This window comes from Homalodisca vitripennis, chromosome 6, assembly GCF_021130785.1.
Source record: "Homalodisca vitripennis isolate AUS2020 chromosome 6, UT_GWSS_2.1, whole genome shotgun sequence".
Classification (NCBI taxonomy): domain Eukaryota; kingdom Metazoa; phylum Arthropoda; class Insecta; order Hemiptera; family Cicadellidae; genus Homalodisca; species Homalodisca vitripennis.
In genome coordinates, this window is record NC_060212.1 from 64,867,270 (window position 1) to 64,891,635 (window position 24,366).

At 36.7% G+C, this 24,366-nt stretch overlaps 1 protein-coding gene across 1 annotated transcript in view; it reads right to left on the reverse strand.

The window, feature by feature from the left end:
* Positions 1-2,352: 2,352 nt before the first annotated feature.
* Positions 2,353-24,366, reverse strand: part of LOC124365411 (ankyrin-3-like) — a 28,329-nt gene continuing 6,315 nt past the window's right edge. Inside the window, exons 2-9 of the mRNA XM_046821391.1 lie at positions 19,889-20,055; positions 18,583-18,686; positions 13,987-14,107; positions 12,266-12,495; positions 12,118-12,155; positions 10,972-11,078; positions 9,511-9,720; positions 2,353-3,915 (exon numbers count right to left, since the gene is read on the reverse strand). Coding sequence (XP_046677347.1) covers positions 3,779-3,915; positions 9,511-9,720; positions 10,972-11,078; positions 12,118-12,155; positions 12,266-12,495; positions 13,987-14,107; positions 18,583-18,686; positions 19,889-20,055 — 1,114 coding nt within the window. The 3' untranslated portion in view covers positions 2,353-3,778. The remainder of the gene's footprint in view (positions 3,916-9,510; positions 9,721-10,971; positions 11,079-12,117; positions 12,156-12,265; positions 12,496-13,986; positions 14,108-18,582; positions 18,687-19,888; positions 20,056-24,366) is intronic.

Below are 24,366 nucleotides of genomic sequence, written 5' to 3' on the forward strand. Positions count from 1 at the left end.
TATGTCGGCACATCGTAGTGTACCTGACCACCTAAAGATATTATAACCCTTGACCTATCACTATTTCGGTGCATTGCAGTATACTTGATCAACTACAGATATGATAACCTTTGAACTGCTGCCATGTCAGCACGTCGCAGCACACTTGACCACATAAAGATATATGATAGGCCTTGAACTGCTGCTATGTCAGCACATCGCAGTGTACCTGACCACCTAAAGATATCATAACCCTTGACCTATCACTATTTCGGTGCATTGCAGTATACTTGATCACCTACAGATATGATAACCTTTGAACTGCCGCTATGTCGGCACATCGCAGAGTACCTGACCACCTAAAGATATTATAACCCTTGACCTATCACTATTTCGGTGCATTGCAGTATACTTGATCACCTACAGATATGATAACCTTTGAACTGCCGCTATGTCGGCACATTGCAGAGTACCTGACCACCTAAAGATATTATAACCCTGGAACTATCGCTATTTCGGTGCGTTGCAGTATACCTGACTACCTAAAAATAGATAACCTTTGATGCGGCGTGTCACAGTATACTTTACCACCAGACGTTTCAGCTCCGTACAGCACCAAAACCACTACCATGAAATAAGCTTTCATGTAGAACAAGAATGCAACAAATGCAAACACATCCAAAGAAGATGAATAATTTATTACAGTTGTTTTATTGCAACTCATGTTTCTCTGTAGTTAAACTCTGTAAGACAATTACGGGTGTAACTTCAGATGAACAAAGAAGATAAAAATTACTGCAGATATGTTTTGTCATTATTGAACAAATTTGTAACTCATTGTGCATGTTTAGCACTTGGTATTTTTTATTTGCAAAATAATAATGCAATATTTTACCACACACACACACAATTCACAATCATAACAAAATAATCAGCTGATGCTGGTCAAAACCAAACAAATGCTCTAAAAATGCATTTGGCAAAACCCAGTTGTACCAGCTAGAGACAGAATAAGAGTGAACATAATAAAATGAAACAAGTTGATTATAACCATATTAGCCATAGCGTTGAAAAATAAAGGAGAGATGTGTGTATAACAACAGATTTGTGTAGTTGATGCAGTGACTAGCACTAACTGCACTAGTATGAAAAGTTGCTCACAGCAATCCTTAGCACTAAAGAGGTTAAAGGGGTGAACGTTTTTGTTTCCTTGTGATCATAGGAGTTGTGGCAGGAATTACGTAGACTAAAAGATACCTGGCTTCCATTAAAAATGAGTTGTGATGGGGTAGTAGAGTAAACATCTTGCAAAAACTTTATGGTAACCAAACTTCTGCAAATTATTTCGTGTACCAAACTCATTGAAATTTGAGGAAAACAATTGAGAGTTCTATTATTGTTAATCAGCGGCACAAAATCTTTGGTAATCTATTCAGATAATCTTGCTGAACATATTCTAGTACTGTATGATAGTTATATTTGACAGCAATGCAATATAAAAATGCTTATATTTGCTATTTTATATATTCAAATAAAAGATATAAGATGAATACACATGTGTCTGTTAATGGTCAAATATGCACTTGGGTGCTGCCGTTACGATGCACTACATAAACTCTGTGTGTACTCATAAAAAGGTTAAGTATTTTATAAATACAATGTTATTTCCTGAATTGAAAAGCATTTTTTCATAAGTAATAACATGTTTTTTATTACCATGATTTGACAGTTTGAGTGTTCAGAATTATGTAAAAAGAGAAATTGGAGATTGGGCTCCATATTATTGTGTAAAAAACCCTGAAAGACTACCACTTTATTTGTTACACTGTTTTAATAATGTAATTATTCCTGGAGAAACTTTACCCAACGCTACTTGAAAAACTGTTACATTTTTGCTTTATTCAATATTTTAGATATAACTAGTGATGAGCTGATATTACTATAACCCTTAGTGATTCCAAAAATATTTGTATTATTTATTTGCAATACTTTTGTTTATTGCGTAGGTCAGAGTTTTTGTCACTCTTACTCATCTAAAAATGCCTTCACAAACCTTATTCAGTAATTTAAATTTTCATTCCAGTAGTGGATTTAACGGAGGGGTCACAGGGGTCGTAACCCTTCCCCAAATATTTTTAGTTTATTATTAGTAAAATAATTTTAGATTTCAAAATGCGTAAAGATCTGTTTAAAACATTTTTTCTGAGTACCAGCCCCCTCATTCTATAGTATTATTTAATACTCTTTAGACTCCCCTGGTAGTGCCCCCTCTTCAAATTTGCAGAATACGACCCTGTTTCTTCCCATTTCCACTTGATTAGTACATAATTTAGGTTATAACATTAATGAGAGCATAATAAAACCAGTACAATGTCAACAACAGTATCTTCATTTATTTGTTATTACATCAAAGCAAAATTCTATTGCTATAGGTCTAAATTATTACTAATTGCTCAATAAGATAGAAATAAAAAAATAATTGACTCGAAAACCTTTGTTTGAGAAAAGCTACATATGAGGTTCTAGGGGCACACGGATATATCTATCGTGATTGATATGGGTACACTATCAGGAGGGGCAGGATGCCCTCAGGAATACTGTTCTCACGTGTATGGTTTTAATAAAGTGGTATCAAAATACAGTACTATTCAATACCAAAACATCATAAAATACATTTATTTCTTTAATATTGTTTGGGGCTAAACTCTTTGTAAAATGGTAACCAATTGTTTGACCTAACCTGAGTACCTTATTAGTAAAAAAGTATCAAAATATTGCGTTAAAGGATATAGACTTAGAACTAAAAGTAAACACCTTTTTTTACTACCTAAACACAATATATAATTATTGCCACCTCTGGCAGGGACTCTTCATTGTGTTCACAAAAGTGCTGCTATCCATCTTTGTTTTATAGTTTTCCACGTTATAAGCTCTGTTGAACTTTTTCAATACTTAAGTTTATTTTCTTGAGGAAAAATAAATTTTAATGTGATAAATTACTGTACTGATTTTTTATAGTATTAATATTTATATTGAAGATGTAAACTTAACACCGAAATCACCAGGAAAACAAAGCAACATCAATTACATAACAATAATACACAAATCTAACAACTGAAAGTGCACGGTTTTATAAAATTAGATTTTGTACCAAATTATGCTTTCTTTACATTATTAAAGACCAAATGACCTAACAGAAAAGTAATAATGTGACTACACTATCTATTTAAAATCTATACTAAACATAACACAATTCATAATATGATCATAAATGAACTTTATCAACTGGTATTTGTCAACATTGATTCATCCTGAAATATAAATTGTTCACCAAATGACTAGTACGTCACGGCAGTCTTATCATTATGATTAACGTCGGCATAGATTGAAAAATATGGATCTAACTGAAGAAGGTTATGGTAAAAGCTTTTTCCATATTCAATAAATAAATAAAGTTACAAAATCTCACAGAAATCTTAAAGAAAATAATTAGAAACACTTTATTTCTAGACATTAATAAGCTTAACGTAAAATATAACAGACTAATTCTACCCAGACCTATACAGCTTCACGGGTTGACAGTGATTAACAGTTAACATTGATTTCATTGTTTTACATTCAACATTCAAGCAACATAAATAAAAATCTGTCAAAATAAAATTATTACTAAAATATCAACAGCAATCCAGCCTTAGACTTACGATAATTTATTACTTGATAATTATTGAGGAAGTTACAACTGATCAACAAAGTATTACTTAATAGTTCGTGACAGTACTAAACCAAATACAGAAGATATTCACTGTAACTTAAGCAATTCAAATACATCATTGTGTTGACTTTCTAGGGCTCTATCAGCAGCAGTCCGTCCTTCGGCATCCTTTGCAAGGGGATCAGCACCTGACTTCAGCAGAGTCATAACAATGTCCACATGGCCTGCAATATAATATGTCATTTCCAATAATTATGGTTTAAAGTTAATGAATTTACATGTTACAAGAAGATTAAATGCAACTGATAAACAACTATTATGCACATTAATTTGTTTTTAGGGGGGATGGGAAGGAATACATGGGTGAATAATTTCCTCTGAACCATTTCTCTTAGATCATAGACATATTTACTTAGTATAGGTACATTTTCTCCTAAAGCACTCATATTCAGGAATCTCACAGAGGAAGATTCCCAGGTTATCTCCCGTTAACTTGTATAGTTCAGGTCGAATCACAACTATATAAAAACCAGAGGCTTAATAAAGCCCTTAGTCTGAGGGATGCTGTGGTATCTTCCTTTGAAGCTAGCTGCCCCAATTTGTGAAAGGTGGTAAGATAAGCTTGTGAAAATTAGAACTTTTCTCAATGAGGAATAGAACACAGGTCTCTTCAGGAAGCTGAAGGCCAGAGGTAACTGGGATAATTATCACACAATAGAAGTGAAACATGATAATAGAGAGACAAGAAAAACTCAAAAGCTATCCTAGAGAAATAATGTCTATGATAATTTTGATTCACTGCAGGTTTCTGGGGCCACCGAAAGAAGATATCTTTGATCCTCTGGAAGTATTGAAACTTATGGTACATATTCACTTCTCTGAAGGCTAGGTGTAATTACCAGGATGGAGATGACTGCAGACAACAGGGAGCCTTCTTGGATATACATTGGACTTGGAACAATGGAACTCATGTTATTGTCTGAAGGCTAGGTGTAATTACCAGGATGGAGATGACTGCAGACAACAGGGAGCCTTCTTGGATATACATTGGACTTGGAACAATGGAACTCATGTTATTGTCTGAAGGCTAGGTGTAATTACCAGGATGGAGATGACTGCAGACAACAGGGAGCCTTCTTGGATATACATTGGACTTGGAACAATGGAACTCATGTTATTGTCTGAAGGCTAGGTGTAATTACCAGGATGGAGATGACTGCAGACAACAGGGAGCCTTCTTGGATATACATTGGACTTGGAACAATGGAACTCATGTTATTGTCTGAAGGCTAGGTGTAATTACCAGGATGGAGATGACTGCAGACAACAGGGAGCCTTCTTGGATATACATTGGACTTGGAACACTGGAACTCATGTTATTGTCTGAAGGCTAGGTGTAATTACCAGGATGGAGATGACTGCAGACAACAGGGAGCCTTCTTGGATATACATTGGACTTGGAACAATGGAACTCATGTTATTGTCTGAAGGCTAGGTGTAATTACCAGGATGGAGATGACTGCAGACAACAGGGAGCCTTCTTGGATATACATTGGACTTGGAACAATGGAACTCATGTTATTGTCTGAAGGCTAGGTGTAATTACCAGGATGGAGATGACTGCAGACAACAGGGAGCCTTCTTGGATATACATTGGACTTGGAACAATGGAACTCATGTTATTGTCAATACTTTTGACCATTTAAATTTACTTATGGTGCCACAATTTAGTTTACCTAATTGCCACATAAAAAACAATATGCGTATGTAGCTCTCGGAAATCTATTTCCGCCAATAAGTGTATACTTTTAGCTCTTGCCATATCATTCCGGTCTAAAATATTTCCAGTGTCATAGCTGAGTTTTCTTTCTTCTCCCAATGAAGAAAATATACATATACGTAAGAATGAAAAGCCTATTATGGCCTATGGTGAAATCCTACCTACTTTCTATCTATTTCTTCTATTTGTTATTAGCACAAACTGGAGTTAAATTTAGATATTAATTTATTATTTGCTATTTGAATTACTCTACCAATAACAACTGTACACTTAATATTTCGTAAAATTTAAAATAACCAGATGTTTCAGCCAATTTGTTGAACTTTAAGTGAAAGTGTCAAGAGTTGTTTAGTGTCAATTAAATTTGGATTATGAAACAAATTTGGATTAAAAACCAGCGATTCTCAAGATTAGTGATTAACAACACATTTTGCAATCCATTTTCATTTGTAAGACTAGCTGAATACCGTGCTTTGCTATGGGATCAAAGAATAAACTTGTTTCACTTAGATTGTTACGTGACAATTAATATTGTGCATTGCATACTATAATAAATTAATTGGAACTGAATGTTTTCAATGGTCAGTAAACAATGGTCTCTAGTTGAACATAGGCAAGTGCTCTGTCATTTATGTAGCCCCACACAAGGCCTTCAGTGACAGAGATGTGGTGGTCAGAATCGGTAGTGAGGGCTTGGCTGTGAGCGACAAGGTGAAAACCCTCGGCATCGTTCTTGATAGCGACCTCACATTCTCTGATCATGTCACTGACACTATCCAACGTGCTTTGGGCAAGTTGAGGGGCCTGTATAGATTTAGGAATTTACTACCGGAGTCTGCGAAGCTACAGCTCGTGCGGTCTGTGATTTTCTCTGTTTTTTACTACTGCTATCCTGCCTATGAAAACAGTATCTCGAGGGAGGACATTGGAAGGATTCAAAGATTGCAAAACTCAGCCGTCCGTTTTGTATTCTGTCTAAAAAGGTTTGACCATATGCCCTTTCGTCGAGATGCGGCCAATATTTTGTGTATGGAACAAGTATGCAGAATAATTATGGTCTGCATGATCCACAAGGCCCTAAGATTCGGGGAACCTCTTTATCTCGGTGAAAAACTTGGGCAAAGACAGGAGGTCTTGCAACGTAGCAGTCGCCAGGACAACCAGCTTCACTTCCTCAGAGCGAGGCTGGAAGTCGGTAGGAGGAGCTTTTCCTATTTTGGGCCCAAATTGTACAATGACCTACCTGGTAGCTTGAAGGGCACACAGTCACTGTCTAGTTTTAGATCTAAATTAAAGGATTTTATGTTAACTAGTTGTAAGTGACTGTTGCATATTTTAACCTAACCAATTTAGCTTTATATTATTTATAGATTTAATTAGAATAGCCAACCTTAGTATAAGTTATTAGTGTTAAGTTTGACTTGAGTTGCTCTGTAAAGCAGTTTGTACTGAGAGACGCTCTAAATAAAAGGCATTTTTATTTATTTAAAACAAAGCTGTAACAATGGGCAAAGATAGAATGACTTAATACAGGCTTTAATTTCATCAATACTGCCCCCATAAGAATAAAAACCCTAACTCCAAGAAACAAAACTGTTCAGGAAATGAGGATTACTAATTTTTTTACCTGCATTAACATTTTAGCACTTTAAAAAAAGGTTTATGCTAAAATGTTATTGATAGACCCACAAAATATTTATGTTGATGTGAAATTTCATTGATTAATTTTTTTTAATAGAAAAAGTGGAGTTAGGGCATTTTATGTCACAGTTTGTTTGGCCTGAAGCGCACCCTTGAAAAGCCCTAACTCCTTCTATGGGAGTTAGGGCTTTTCATCGTCAAAATGGACTTGTTTAGTTGCTACACCTAATTGGCATAATCATATTTTTAAATGTTCCTTAGTGTTAAAACTGCAGTTTAAGAAAACAAACCAACATGTAATGTTATTTTATTAGATTTTACTCAAATAAAACAATTGAACAAGTACAAACAAAATATTTATCAAGTAAAAGTTTATTTTTAAATTTAAAAGCTTGTAAAAAACAATATATTCCTTTAATCAAGGATCAATTTTAATTTGTAAGCTTATTACTAGAAATAAGAAACCTATCTCGTTATATTTGTTGACATTAATAAATTTAAAACAGTAAAGTTAACAAGTACATACAAATATTTCAACAATTTACAAACTTGTAAAAATAAGTTACTTAAAATGAGAAAAAGTGTTAAATTGTAGGCTGCCTACTACTAGAAAAAACGAAATATACATAGTTGTGTTTTAGACATGACTTAAATAAAAAGAATTAGAAGTAATCTATGCACAAACAAAGTTTGTTCTGGCACAAAGTCATTAGAATAGTTTAACTTGTAGACCTATTACACAGATAAGAGATGCTGGTGATAAATAAGTCCCCACTTACCTTAACTTTAAACAGTAATAATAATAAGATTAACTGAAAACAAAAACACTTCTGTCATTTATAGAATTGATCACTATCTACTTTAACTTTTGGAAATTAGTTTTTACTCATCACAGTCAATCAAGTCTCGTTCTCCTGACTCTGGAAGACTTGTCCAAAACCCCCGACGGTTGGATGGCATAAGGGGACACAGTTTTTCAATAATGTTTTTCTTTTTGGTTTTATTGAAACCCCGAACTTTATTTATTTTTTCTGGCATAGGAAACTTCTTGATATACTTGGATTGAATAAAGTTCAACTCTTTTGATGGAAATTCTTCATATTTCGTAGAGTACAAAAGCGTAGTTTTACCTCTGTCAGCAGATACTTTCACAACATCTTTGAAATATGGTACATTTTCTCGACACTTAAGCTTTTGTTTAGAAGAACAGTCTTTTCATTCATACAAGTCACTTTCACCAAGTTCTTTGATGTCTACCTTTCCTAAATTAGCTTTTTCAACACATTTAACAAAGTCCTGGAAATCATAGACCTTTCCACTGTGTTTCATGTTCCATTTTTGCAAATCAACAATTACAACTTAAAAAATAAATTACCTGAAGTGCAGTACAAAAAAAATCAGGATATCTGACACAATATAATTTAAAACACTGTAACCGAATAACTAATTATAACCAAAACACATGTTCATGACACATTAACTTGATAGGTTGTTGAGTTACTAAGTGAGAACAGCTGCAACAACAAAAACTCTAGCCTAGTCATGCTGTTATGTTTGATGAAAGAAGGCCCTAATTCCAGGAAATCTCCTACTTAGTCTTATGAGAGAAGGCCTCAAGTTCCTTGATGCTCTTGGGTGGACTATTGAACCATAAGTCTAAAGGCCCTAATTGCAACTGCCTATGCACTTAGGGTGTTTTAAACATTTAATTGTTACATAGGGCCATCTTATGTCAAAAACCACGACATTTCGGAGTTAGGGCCAATATAAATTGTAGTAATAGTAACCATGGAGTTGAATTTAGGGCCTTTTTATGTCATAAAAAGACGTATTTTATCCCAGTAAATCGAAAACAACAAAAAAAGTCAATTTAAAAAATTTTGGAGTTAGGGCCTTTTAACTTATGGGGGCAGAATACAGGTAGTGCTTGTCTAAAATCATCTCCCAGCAAGTCATCCCCCAGTAATTAACTTGCAGCTATGTATGCCTTGGAGAGCCCTGTTCAAAACCATAGTACACTCGTCCAGACAACTAGCTTACATTCTGAAAGTTCTTGAGCTGAGTTAGAAGTTTTTAAACGTTGCGCGTTGGAGTTTCAGTAATGGATTAAGTAAAGGGGTAACTTAAATGCAGAATGCGCAGTTTCCCCTGACCCATCCAACAATGTGGCTGCTATATCTAGAAATGTCTGACGTTCTATCAACATTTCAGTGCATTCTATCACCTGTTTTACAAACTGGAATTCATGTCAAAAAACAAAACCTTAAATTATGAGATTTCCTGTAATACGTGTGGGAAGGATTAAAATGCTCTCGATATAAAATTTTATTTTTGGTTTTCATGGTTGGACATCTGGTCTAGCTGATAGATAGTACTGTAGACCTGAAGAGCCACCCACCTGCCATAGCAGCCCTGTGCAAAGGTGTAGCCTGTCCTGCCTTGGTGACAGCGTTAACGCTCGCCCCTGCAGACAGAAGCAGCTTGCACATGTTTATGTTCCCCTTGCGTACAGCGTAGTGTAACGCTGTGTAGCCTGCGTTATCCCTGGTGTCCACACAGGTGCCCTTCGATAACAGTGCTCTGACTCTGCTTTCGTCATTATCTAATACTGTCACAAGAATCAAGTTCAGATACTCTTTAGTATTTCAATAAATTTGAAAGTGTAGTAAAGTGTAGATATATGTTAAAAAACCATATATAACTGATTGGCAACCAATGGTATTAAGATTAACAAATTCACTGCGGCTCTATACTGAGTGATCTGTACTAGTCTGACAATAACTTAAAACCGTCCACTGCAGTCAACGTATTTATAATAGACTGAATTTTTGGTGTTGTTTTCTCTCACAAGATTTCAGATTTAGTTTTCAGTTATATTATTTTCAAATCCTATACAAAACAGGGGTTTCCTCTCTGGGATTGTTACATGGTAAGTAAATATTGATTCTTTATTAATAATTCAAACAACCATCCAATTTGCTAAGCCAATCCACAAGCAGATCAATAATCATAATAATTTAAATTTATTTTAAAATTCAAATAATAACATATAGGTAAATCTTTTGAGGGATAAATACACATTGAATATAGGAAATATATAAATTTATGATACATGAACAATGAAACAAAATCTGAAGGAAACAGGATTTTTCCGGACATTTCCCATTGTTCAGTGGTACAAAAAATCAGTAACACTACGTTTCGAGATTTGCAATCTGATCTCTTCTTTAGGTAAATAACTAACCTAACACGTAATTACAAACTAGGTTAAAATAAACAAATCATATCAGACCTTTGTGACATGTGAAAGTCAGGAATTGCAACTACCATGTTGTGTGTCAACTTCACTAACTATAAACACGCACTTAAAAAAAGGTGCACTTGTCCGTTGTATCGGGCACAGCAAAAACCGATGTGTCATTTAAATTTGGACAACCTTATGGATGTCCAGGAGCAGCACATCACTAACCACAAATGTCGAGATTCTGGGGTTCAAGGGCAATTCGATAGGTCTAGTTTACAGCGGGAGATGACTGTTGGAGTTGGTGGGGTTTGTTCCCTAAGTCTCAGAGGTTCTTGCTAGTCTCAACAAGGGCTACCACCTGCCTACTTTGACTCCGAGACTGGTTCAGAGCTGGACTCCCATTCTTCTGGGGAGACATGACTTTGAAATTAATCCTTCCTCATGGATCTTGAGAGGAGGCGGCTCCTACCCCCTAACCTCTTACCCATCCTGAATATCCTGTCACTCCGGAAGCAGCTCTAAGGTTCTTATAGGACTCAGTGCAATATATAAGCTTTTTGTTCAAAGAGAAAAAAAATTACAACAGAAAAGTTTGGATAAAGAAAAAGCATTTACCTGCTGTCCAAATGCCGCGTTCAAAGTCCAATTCATCCAAAGTCTGCTGAACAGAGGTCACAGTTTGTTGGTGACTACAAGCACTGTGGTCACACATGTTGGTATTCCTGTAAGTTTAAAGTATTGTGTTTACGTACATACACTAATCAGCTGGAAAAAAAACCTTTTAAATTTAATGCATTGAAAAATGGTTTGACAGGTCTGAGGAGCAATCTGTAGGGAAATCCACTACATCCTACAATGCTGGACACGGGAGCTCTTAGGGTTAACTTTTAGTTTGGTTAAGAAATTATAATGGCAACTTTGGATAAACCTTATTCAGAAGGTTATCTCACTTGAAGGCAACAAGGATTGTGTTAATGCGCTACCATAAAGCTACTTAAGGAGAGCAATTTTCACTGCTGAATTGAACAAGAGGGAAATTTATTTCAAACAATGTTTTCAATTTCATTGCTCTGCCATACACAAAAAAATATTACATTTTTACGAAGCTCTTACAGTTTTACCAAAACTAATTGGTGCTCTACCAGGTCTGCAGATGCTTAAATAACTGTTACCTATTAAAATCATGAAAATCAGGTTTAAATTAAAACATTCTGGGATACATATAAGGAAAATTCTTATATTTTTGCACACCCTGCCTTAAGATCTAATTACAGTACTTAAGAGAGACATGTGTAGTAAAATGATCTTGAGTTTTCCCTCACAAGAATAATGTTAAATCTCATGCAGTTTTACACCATATTTTTAGTTACAGAATTATGGGGGATTCCTCACTTGAAAAATAATTAATATGCATCCAAATGGTTTTTCGTTCTTTCAATATTTGTATGGGTTCAGAAAAAATTTCAAATATTGTTGTACTTCACTGTATAAATATTTAAAAAATTCACTTCATAAAAAACCAAAGGGCGATTGGATGCGTATTAATTATATCTTTAAAATGAGACTTATCCCAAAATGCTATGATAAAAAATAAGGGTATAAAATTGCATAAGGTTTATCGTTGTTCTGATGGGGAAAAACCCAGTCATTTTACTACAGCCTTGAAGTCATTAAATGGATTCCATGACTGTTTAATTAGGCGGGTGAACTTCATTTGAAGGCACATAATACTAGAAGGACTAAAATATAATGAAGACTTACCTGAAAAATGTAAAATTGTTAGAACAACAATAGTTAGTCTATAACACAGAAGTCAGTCAGTGACACCACTCCACACTTAACGTAAAGTACACAATAACACAATGAGACAAAGAGAGTCAAACTAGAAGGGTCGGTGAAGGGTCCAAACGGCTGTCTGCTGTGTGCCCATCGTAGAGGTGAGGAGGCGGTAGCCGAACATGTTCTCTAGCGCGGCGATCACACAGAGCGGTGAGTGCTTGTAGCCTTGTCCGTCCTGTCCCACACGGCCTCCGTATGTGACAAGACAATGAGCCACGGATTCACTCTCCGCTCTAGAAAGTCCGAACACCGTACTCTCCATACCCTCCACTTTCCCCTTCACCACGACGTGCGGCATCACTGCAATGATTCAGTGCTCGCCTCTTGTGTTGGCGAGGTTGGCGATGTTGGTGGTAAGTCCTACATAAAGAGAACAATATAACTACTTATTGAGCAAAGAAATATATGAAAGGCTGACCTTAACCTTAACATATCATTCTGTTGAATATTTGGAAAATTTAACAGTTTCATCCATTATTGTAACCATAAAAAAAGAATTTAAATACTGAATATTTAAAAATTTGTACAAAATAAAGATAAAAAATATTATAATTGTGACAACAATCACAAAATAAGCATGCATAAGTGTTGTTTTCTTCTGGTGAATTATTTTATTTGGTTTCACACTCTGGGTTACAACAAGACTACCTTGATTACAATTCATTGGTAAGTATTTAGTAAAAATTGAGTTTAAATTAAATTTATGTGGAAAATTAAACTGTAAAGTGCACCTACAAGACGTATCACCATGATTTAAAAAAATTAAATGTTCCTCGATCCTGCTGAATTAACATTTAACTTTTTCACAATTTGTCCTCGTCCAAAACGGATCTTACAGATTATGATTATTATTTGGGAATGGACTTCCTCCAGCACAATAACAGTCTGTTTATATCATACTACACAATGCCAAGCTGACTTACTTACATAATGACTTAAAAGCATGTTCATAAATTTTATAGTAGTATTGTTTAGTGCCTGTTGTTGGTACTGCAAAGTATGGTCTTCTTGGACTGTTTCTGAACTATGATGAAAATAAAGAATTACATATTACCACTAGCTTTTGAGGAAAGTAAAATATGTCTATTATTTGTTTCTCATGAATTGATTTCCGTTAAAAACATAGCATAGTACCTACCTGTTCTGGCCTAGTCAGATAATCTTTAAAAACTTTTGCTTGAATGTAGGATTTAATTTTAATGCTTTCTGAGTTCTAAATATTATTTTGTATTAGTAAATGATGTTTGTTGTGGGAACTAAAGTGAGTACACAAAGAAAAAGTACAAATCACCTAAATAAATAGCATTAAACTTTTTAATTGGAAGATTACACTCACAAAACACACATTTTTAGTACACAAGAACACACAAAAACAGCAGATAGAATAAAATAAAGACAGATTAAGAAAGAATGGAGTAAAATAAAAACATTATTACACAAAAAGGATGGTGCAAACAATAATAAAAAGCACACAAAATACATTCACAACTCTTTCTACTATTAAAATTAGAAATATATTAAACTTTCTAAGTATAATATGACAAAAACTCAAGCCGATTACTTTAATTTTATTTACTAACCGGATAAACATTTACATATAAACAAATCTCTGAAAATTCTTCCTCTAATTACTGCATCTACCAAAGTACATCCTATTGTTAATTAATGTTCCAATTCAAACCGTTAGTTACAGTTTTACGTATACCTTGTTATCTGTAATCCAAACGGTTATGAGTGAGAGTAAAAACAAAGCCCGTGGTTACAATACCAACCAACCACACTGTTTACCTCAGTTCAACTTAATGGTGGGAGGTGTCAACATGGATTTGACACTGCGAACTGGCTTTTTGTTTGCGTCCCTGGGCGCGATACGGTCGGACAAGCTCCGTTGCGTGGGCTGGCCAGGTGAGATCTAAAGCGTGTTTTTCATGTGATCACTATCTCCAACACTCTACTCTACTGCTGTAAACATTGAGCGTGGACAGACGGGCATGCAGTACGGGACAGCACTGGGGGAGGGGGAACAGGAACGGGGTATAGAGGCGCACCCGTCAAGCGAATCACACTAAAGCGGCGGTGTACCACCCTTGACCACTCCGTTGCGAGATGATTGTTTTGAAATCTGAAAGAAAAACAGGTACTCAACAATCATCTCACTACTAGTGTCACCAAGGGAAACCGGATCTCCGGTTATTTACAAGCGTTGTAACATGAGTCAAACACACATATTGATAACACACTGTATGTTTGTTAGTTAGTATGGGAAGGATTTAAAAATTAATAGGAACGGAATGTAAAAGGAAAAAGAGTGTAGTACAGCCCAAAAACCAATAAGTCACAGATAAAGCAAAGACAATTTCACACACTTTAACAATTGAATGTGAGAAACATGTAATAGTTATCTGTTAGCGTTAGTAACTACATATCGCCTACATTTAAGTTTATAAATTTAGACAAACTATTAAAAAATGATACGTAAAAATAGAGATTAAAAAATGTTAAATCCACTCATCATTGTTTTGGAACCATACAAGAATTTAAGTACGTATAAAAAATGAAGCCATTATTCAAATTAAAATAAGAAACTCTGTACAAAACGCCCAACGATCGGTTCTTCAGCTGGATTGGATGAACTGATTTTCAAACAAGAAGGCATTACTTAAAAATTGCATAACTTATCTTAAGCCATAAGTGCATAAGCAAGTGCTCAGGTGAACAATACTTTTGGTCTTCAAACTGCTCAACCATTTTTGTTACAAGTTATTAGCAGTGCATTTTGATTTATAAAGCTATGATTTAAGTATCCCAGAATAGAATATATACTGTACATTATAATGTATTGCAATTAAAAGTGTAACAATTCTAATTAAAATCGATTACAGTTCAAGCTTTATTAACAGTAATTATTTTTGTTATAATTTGTAGTATGTTGTAAGTAGCTATGTCTTCCTCCCTATATTCAGACTTTTAAGACGGTTTTTCATGTCTCCTACCAACACAATTTATATAAAATATCTGATGAAAAAATATTATCTTCGGCATCTAATTGTTAATGAACACAGATTATGATTCAATAAGCGGTGAGGAACCAAGTGAGGGCAGAAGGGAAGACTGCCTAGAGCCTAGCACTTGAGGCACTTCAAGGCCCACCTCGTTAAACTTGCATAATGTAACTTGAATTTTTGTAATAAGTAGCTACTGTACATTTTCCTTCCTATATACAGACTTTAAAGAGGTTTTTTCATGTCGCCTAAGAACAGAATTTATAAAATATCTAATGAAGTAATATTATCTTCTGCATATCATTATTAATGAACACAGATTATGATTCAATAAGCAGTGGGGAACCAAGTAAGGGCAGAAGGGAAGACTGCCTAGAGCCTAGCACTTGAGGCACTTCAAGGTCCACCTCATTAAACTTGCATAATTGAATTTTTGTAATAAGTAGCTTTTGGATTGTACTATCAGCTGCCATACAGAGCCCTACAAAAGGTGGTGCCACCACTGTTCATATGATGCATATCTTCCATTAGTGCGCATTAAAACGTAATATAAAATATTAAATAAATATTTAAAAAAAAATAGTAACAAATGTGATAAAACTATAGATTTTGCAAAGACTCATTTAAGACAACTATCTAAATTTAAAATTTATTTGGTTGGATAACTTTTCTGAAAAATCCAATCAGTTAATGAGAAGCCTAATGCCAACTAATAGAATAATACTTATTATTGGTTGTAATTAATTTGAAAACTTATATCTTTAATCCCATAACTGTTAGCTTACTTCAGACCTGTACTTTGTCCTGGTTGATTTATTTTACCAAATATCTTCATTTACCAGCTAATTAAAAAAATCATATAACATTTTGAACAAATGACAGATGTATTATATAACAGTCCTAAAATTAGCTTATAACATTTAATATTTTCAGGTTTTTAAAGTGCAGTGGTAGTTGGAATAATTTAAAAAAATTTTGTTATTTTGTTAAAAAGCCTACCATGTGTTGTTGCATGTCACCTGCCCAAGAGTATATTATGGCTTTATTTCTAGTATTTATTGTGCCATGGAAATATCGGACACAAAAATTGGCTTCGTTTACATGATGAAGAAATGAACACGGATAGTGAAAATGACTTAACCGCTTCCCGGATTATCCCGAGCTAACTCGTTTTTTACAAATGTTCGTAAACGGACTAACCCGAGTAAACTCGTGCAACAAATAAATGTCCGTTCTAATTTGGACTGGCCCGTATTAACTTGCTTAGTAGTTATTTGACGAGTTCCCCGCCTGCAGCAGCACTTTACGGGCGCTGTAATAGTTTGTAGAGGAATCGGTAGATCATGCTAGCGTCGTCCTTCCTCATTCATTGCGCTGCCATTTTAGCTGTGTTTCACAATATTTACTGTGTTTATTTTCAAGTAAATTTGAGAGGTGTATTAGACCATGAGCGATGAAGATTTGAGCCTACATGCTAAGTTTACATAACAACCGTATTTGTATGTTGTATTTTTATATTCAATATATTCATTTATTCTCTACCAGAATTTCATTATATTCCTTTTGTATAGTTCATTAGATATATCATGAATATAAAAACATAATATTTTAGATACAATTTATAATAAAATGTGAGTATGTTTGCGTGCGCAAAACATTCATTTTATTTATAATATATATATACATACGTCCGAATATACTCAGGTTAATCTTGTATATAGTTTTTAAAATTAAAAAAGACATGAAATATGCATGAAAACAACTTTTAATCAATATAAATAGTTTTCACTTGTAAAAAAATACTATTTCCGATGGTAAATAAAGTGGACCTAAATATGACCAACTTGGGCAAATATAGTAGACCGGGAAGAGGTTAATGGACAATATTTAAAAAATAACAAACATTTTAAAAAGACACTAAAAACCATTAAGAGGTTAAAGTTCAAGAGAGCTTGAGAAAGATAGAAAATAATAATAAGTAGAAACATTTTCACAATGATACAACAGATAATAAATTCAATGGTCAATGGCACGTTTGTTTACAATACAGCATCAGAACGAGTAGCGCAGTAGCGCATGGCAGACTTCGTGAAGCAATCTGTTCTCCTGTTTTACCTCCTTACCCCCACCCATACTACATACCAAAGGGTGAGTTATTGTGACGTTTGGTAGCCAATAGACAAAGATGTCTGAGTCACCTCACAAATAAAACACAACAATATGATTTTTAGTTTCACTGGAAAAGATGAAGAGTATATAAACCACCTACGATTTTTTTGTTTTTTTGGTAAAGGTTAGAATTTAGGATATCATTTTAACTCAACAAAGCTTGTGCTTTCAGATATTTAAAATATGTGAAAGTCAAAGAATGAGATTTTGATATGTAAAAATATCAGTTACTAAACATAAATTGAAGACCATGGAAAATAGTATGTGAGTATGTTATATTTGGCCTATTTAATGCTACTGCATTAGATATTTTGCCGTAACCAAAGGTTCTAGTTCAATTCAACCAAAAATGTAATCATTTAGGAATAATTTAAAGAAAACATTTACATGAAGAGAAACTTTTTAGTATGTTTTTTTCCTCCTTCAGCAAGCTTACATAAAACATTGTTTCATATAAAATACATATTCATATATAAATATAATTTTTACTTCAGTTTTAGTATAATAACCAACAAAAAACTAAACCAACATCACCACCAATACAACCGATGTATAAAATAAATAAATAAAACAACAGTAAATATATTTTATAAAATACAGCAATGTACATATTTATCTAAATCAAAATTTTTGGATCAAAAACATACTTTTAGGGAATAGTAGCTTTATGACCCTGTTGTATTAATATACCAAATGCAAATAATTACCCACAGCAATTCTTACATTTTTTTGAGACTAGTCACACTCCTAGCGATGCTTTAGTCTTAAGGGCTTAGACACCATTACGGACTATTACCATTGCCAGCATTGCATAAAACAAATCTGTGCAATATGGCATTGTAATACATTTTAACTATAAAAATAACAAAACAAAAAACAAAATTGGCTAAATAAAACCTTGTGTAATTATACCAACAATATTGCAAAGTAAACATGTAACATAAAAGCTTTATATTTATCAAAGTTTTAATAATAATAATAATAAAAAAAAAATTAACTCTCTTTAAACAATAACGTATTCTCTTATGTGATACATTTATTAGTCTGCTAAGGATTCAAATTGTGAGCAGACATTTGGCAACAAGTTTGAGATTTTTCAATGACGGCATTGAGTAAAGTGAATAATAATTAATGTTGCCGTGCAAGTGCGTGCAGCTCCTACTGGTTTCGTTAGCGCCTTTACAACACAGCAGTGATAAGGTAAAGCTAAGCTCACCAGGACGTCTCTGCGGAGGGTCCAGACAATCTCGCTTTCGCCTGAGCTGCACACAACACGGTAGCCAAGCTCACTGAGGAGGTTGATCACTTGGAGTGGGTTACCTGGTAAACAAGGTTAACTTTTGTAAACTTTCAACTATTGAGTTGAGTCTCAGTGATTTTTCTGACTTTTGAATAGTCATCCAAGCTTTAATAATTTATTTCATAGATTGTTCAATTGACATGAAATATTTTTATTTATTTTACAATAACTGAGTACAAGCAGTCTGATTAGTTAGTGTTCAACACTAATTGTTTGGAAACACAATCAATTGAGGAATTTTGCCCTACAAAATTGTTAGTTGATAAAAATAAAACGTTTCAAGGATTATTAAAAAAAACATTAATAGGTACTTGTACACAAGGTGTGTAATGAGAAGTAAGTGGTAATTTTCACTAACTATACCTTTTTCCAAATTGAAAAATGAAGAATGTATTTTACAGTTATTAGTCTACAGATTTCAACTGTAATTTTCAGGAAGGAACACTATTACGAATGCTATTTACAAAATTCCAGAGACAAGTCAAATTGTAAAATAATACGTACACGTAGAAGTAGTAACATACAACTAAAAATTCATATAACGCAATAAATATATTGCTACAAAACACATTACCCATTTTATGAAAATGATATATTTTAACAATTTATTATGTTCATGCATTCTCTTGATCATTCAAGTAATGTTATGTTTGCACACAAGGAATGCTTGTGAATGTTCTGTGAGGAATGCTTTTTACAACCTGTTCTGAAATCAATACAGTTCCGACAAAAATGTCAGTTGCACAATGTATGGTCAAGCCCCCCTCAAATATCAAAGCAGTTCAGCTCACCTTTATATATTATTAAAAGGCTTGTTTGTATTCTGTAATATGAGATGACAAACAAAATTCCCTTCCATTACTCTGTTTCCACTATAACGGTTGTGTACTTTACACCAATCTTGTAACAACTACTACACTTGTGAATGATATTGATAGAATACTTTGGTAAAATTTGCAACAGCATTGTTACCATATAAATATAAATGACGTATAATGTCTAAACACATTTATACAACCCCTGATTACATTGAATAATTGAGGTTTTACAATACGTTCAGTGAACTGTCGAACTCTCAGCCCCATGTCAATATTTTCAGTAAGGATAATTATACATGTTGTAGATTAATATAGTCTACTGTGGCTGAAAGTGTTATGAAAAACATACACAACATTAAAGCTATTTATCTCAGAAACTAGTGAAGAAAGTTTAGAACTTTTACCTTTGATGAGGACACCGTTGAAGACAGGAGTTTGCGAGTTGGGGAATCGTTTGGAAAGTGCAGAAATCTCGACCGGGTCAAGCCCAAAGACAGTGGAGTCAGTGGAGTAGAGAGAGGCTTTCACTGCGATGTAATACTGCTCCGACATTATTACGGGAGGCTCGCTCCTGCACAGAGGGGGAACAGTGATGATGCAAGACATAACTACAAGTTTAGGAGATCTTTGGATTAAAAGTTGCACACAAAAGTAAATATACCTCAAAGTTGAACAAATTATAATGCTTCAGATACAGTCCTCAGCCCACATTATTAAATAATTACATTCTATTAAATAGAATAAAACAGTTATTATTGTTAACTATACTAGGTATATTTTCTAAAACAAGTCCGCTTTGAAAGTCTGATGATGCAGCGCTGTTATCACTGTTCCATACATGTGCAAAATCCATCTTTGTCTCTTGACAAGCCCTATACACTATAAAGGGAATAATCACTTAAAATCCCGACGAATATGAAATATGCGTTAATTGTTTTCTTAGTGGTAAATGCATGAATGCAGTTAAAATTCACTGTCAGATTTGTGTAGTATATGGACCAGACATTATGAGTAATGGAATCTCATGCAAATGTATGGAGTGATGACACTCTTGATCACTAACATTTTGGTGTAGAAAGTAAATAAAAAAGTGGAAAAGAAGAAAGTCTCTCAATTTTTTCATTATTAGAAAACTTTCTTCACGTTTCAAGAAGTGTTTCCTTTGACATTGTTTTAAACTATGCTCACAGACATTAATGTCTGTTAAACGCATTGCACCATTTAGCTAGAAACAATTTTATCATTCTCCATACAGTCCCAAATACCATTTGTTTTTGTAACTAAAGAAGGTTTTTCAGTCCTACTTATGTGTATTTTCTTCATCAGGACAAGGCAAACTCAACTATTTCAACACAATTTTGACCAAAATAGATTTCCGAGGACTAGATAATCAAACGTATATAGTATTTTGATCGACGATGTTCTAGTACTCGATGATGCAAGGGAAAAGATTGAGTCCATGGACACAGACACTGGAGCATGTGTAATGGACTACAACCTTAAGCTCCCCTTTAAACTGCGCAAGCGTTGGGCGATGGAGCAGAAGAAGGCCGACGGCACCTGGCTTCCGGACAGTCAATGGAGGAGGCATACGGGCAAGATGTCGGCCAATGAAAGAAGGAAGTTGAGGAAGCAGAGGGAGGCAGCACCGGAGGCAACTGCAGGTGCGGTCTCCACTCCTAGTGGGAAAAGAGGGCTCTCGGGCGGTTCTTCGGCGGAAAAACCCCTGCCGAAGAGGCGCCCGACCGCACCTCCTGAGCAAGCAGCGCATGCGACGAGTACCAATCCCTCAACGGAGGAGGGATTGGGAGAAACATTCAGGGAGGTTCTGACGGGACATAAGCTAGTCTTGGTCCCTGTGAACTTTCCTGAGAGGCGCCTCTCAGAGGAGGAGGCTATGGAGCTTCGGGGGCGCATTCTCGATGAGGTACTCTCAGCAGAGGGTGTGTGCCTGCAGTTCAAGAGGTGTTTCCCGGAAAGGGGGGCTCTCGTCATGCTATGTGGCAGTGACGAAACCAGGGATTGGCTGTGGGGTCTGGCTCCGGGGCTGGGGATTGGTGGCCCTGGGGGAATAGGGGTGATCTGTGGGGACTACAAAGACCTCATAAGATCTACCAAGGTCTTCCTAAGGGTTGATGGTCCCATGGCCGAGAAGGACTCCGCGACCATTCTCAAAGCCATAAACAAACAGAATGCTGGGACCTCTGTGTCGGACTGGAGGGTTGTTGGAGATGTCCACACGGGAGATTCCAGAACTCTTGTAATTTTAATGGATGAACAATCTTCAGCCACTCTTAAGGGGAGGGGCTGGAGGGTGTTCATTGGTATGGAGCAGGTCCAGCTGAGGGCACGGGGTGGGGCGGCTGATCATGGGGATCAAGGTTCTTCAGATCAACCTGCAGCACAATAAGGCTGCCTCGGCTGTATTCTGCAGACGCTTCCTGTCGGAAGATTTCCACGTGGCTCTGATACAGGAACCTTGGATCAGCAAGGGAAAAATATCAGGGCTTTCAATGACAGGGGTGAAAATAGTTAGTGCCCAGGTTGAAAATGCCAGGACATGTATTGTTGTAAGCAACAAGGTGGACAGCATTCCTGTTCTGGAATTTTGTTGCTGGGATCTCGCCACAGTCAGGCTGATGGTGGCTGGCACTGGACGAGCCCTGCTAGTTGCATCATCATATCTACCGTATGATGATGCGGAGTCCACGCCCTCCAGGGAACTGGCTGCCTTGGTGGACCATGTTGGGAGGAGTGATCATGGGGATCAAGGTTCTTCAGATCAACCTGCAGCACAATAAGGCTGCCTCGGCTGTATTCTGCAGACGCTTCCTGTCGGAAGATTTCCACGTGGCTCTGATACAGGAACCTTGGATCAGCAAGGGAAAAATATCAGGGCTTTCAATGACAGGGGTGAAAATAGTTAGTGCCCAGGTTGAAAATGCCAGGACATGTATTGTTGTAAGCAACAAGGTGGACAGCATTCCTGTTCTGGAATTTTGTTGCTGGGATCTCGCCACAGTCAGGCTGATGGTGGCTGGCACTGGACGAGCCCTGCTAGTTGCATCATCATATCTACCGTATGATGATGCGGAGTCCACGCCCTCCAGGGAACTGGCTGCCTTGGTGGACCATGTTGGGAGGAGTGATCATGGGGATCAAGGTTCTTCAGATCAACCTGCAGCACAATAAGGCTGCCTCGGCTGTATTCTGCAGACGCTTCCTGTCGGAAGATTTCCACGTGGCTCTGATACAGGAACCTTGGATCAGCAAGGGAAAAATATCAGGGCTTTCAATGACAGGGGTGAAAATAGTTAGTGCCCAGGTTGAAAATGCCAGGACATGTATTGTTGTAAGCAACAAGGTGGACAGCATTCCTGTTCTGGAATTTTGTTGCTGGGATCTCGCCACAGTCAGGCTGATGGTGGCTGGCACTGGACGAGCCCTGCTAGTTGCATCATCATATCTACCGTATGATGATGCGGAGTCCACGCCCTCCAGGGAACTGGCTGCCTTGGTGGACCATGTTGGGAGGAGTGGAGCGGAACTGGTGGTGGGATGCGACGCCAACTCGCACAACGAGGCGTGGGGCAGCACCAACACCAATAACAGAGGTAAGCTACTTCTAGAATATATAATGTCCCGTAGTCTAATGATTGCAAATGTGGGAAATGTGCCCACGTTTCGCACGAGGACAAGAAGGGAGGTGCTAGATGTGACCATGATGTAGGAGGTTATGGCTGGTCGGATGCATGGCTGGCATGTGTCTGACGAGCCTTCCCTCTCTGATCATGCTCACATCTGTTTCAAGATTGGTGAACAGATGCTGGAAAAAGTTCAGTATAGGAATCCGAGGAACACAAACTGGGTATCATACAAGGAAAACCTCAGGGCACGGCTGGATTCTGATTCCACTAATGGGAAACGGATTCACAGCACGGCGCAGCTTGACGAATCTGCCGACGGTCTAACTTCTGCGATTGTTGGCTCCTTCGATCTCAGCTGCCCGGTTATCAACAAAAACAGATCAAAGGTAGCCTGGTGGAGCTCTGAACTGGCCTCTTTGAGGAAGAGGGTCAGGGCTCTATTCAGGAGAGCCAAAACTTGGGGCACTTGGGACACCTACCATGAGGCTCTTGCACTGTACAACCGCAAGGTTCGTACGGCTAAGAGGTTAGCCTGGAAGAAGCTCTGCACAGATATTGACAGTGTGCAGGGCTGTGCAAGGCTGCAAAAGCTATTGGCAAAGAATCCCATCTCGCCGCTTGGTAGTCTCAAGGACGATCAAGGTGTTTACATTACTGAGCCGGAAGGAGTTCTGCAAGTTATGATGGGAACACACTTCCCGGACTGTATTGTTCATGAGGGTGAACAGCCACCCGAAAGTGAGGGGAGACATGCGGGTCGCGCCAACCATTTGCAGTGGAGTCTGGCGCACCGTATTGTTACCTTCAGTAGGATTGAGTGGGCTATTAACTCATTCAGTCCTTACAAGGCTCCTGGGGGCGACGGGGTTTAGACCGGTTTGCTTGCAGCGGGGATTGGACATTCTCCTTCCACGGCTGTGCAGACTGTTCAGAGCCTCCGTGGCTCTCAGGTACATCCCACTATCCTGGAGAGTGTCCAGAGTGGTGTTCATACCGAAGCAGGGGAGGGCGGGCATGGATCGGCCGAAGTCCTTCAGGCCGATTTGCCTCTCCTCCTTCCTTCTCAAAACCATGGAGAAAATGGTTGCCAGGTTTGTTTGGGAGGGAGCTCTTCTGGAGCGACCTTTGCATCCGAACCAGCATGCCTACACTCCAGGAAAGTCATGCGACTCGGCCCTGCATCAATTGGTATGCAGGATTGAGAAGACGCTGGCGGCAAAAGAGGTAGCCATAGG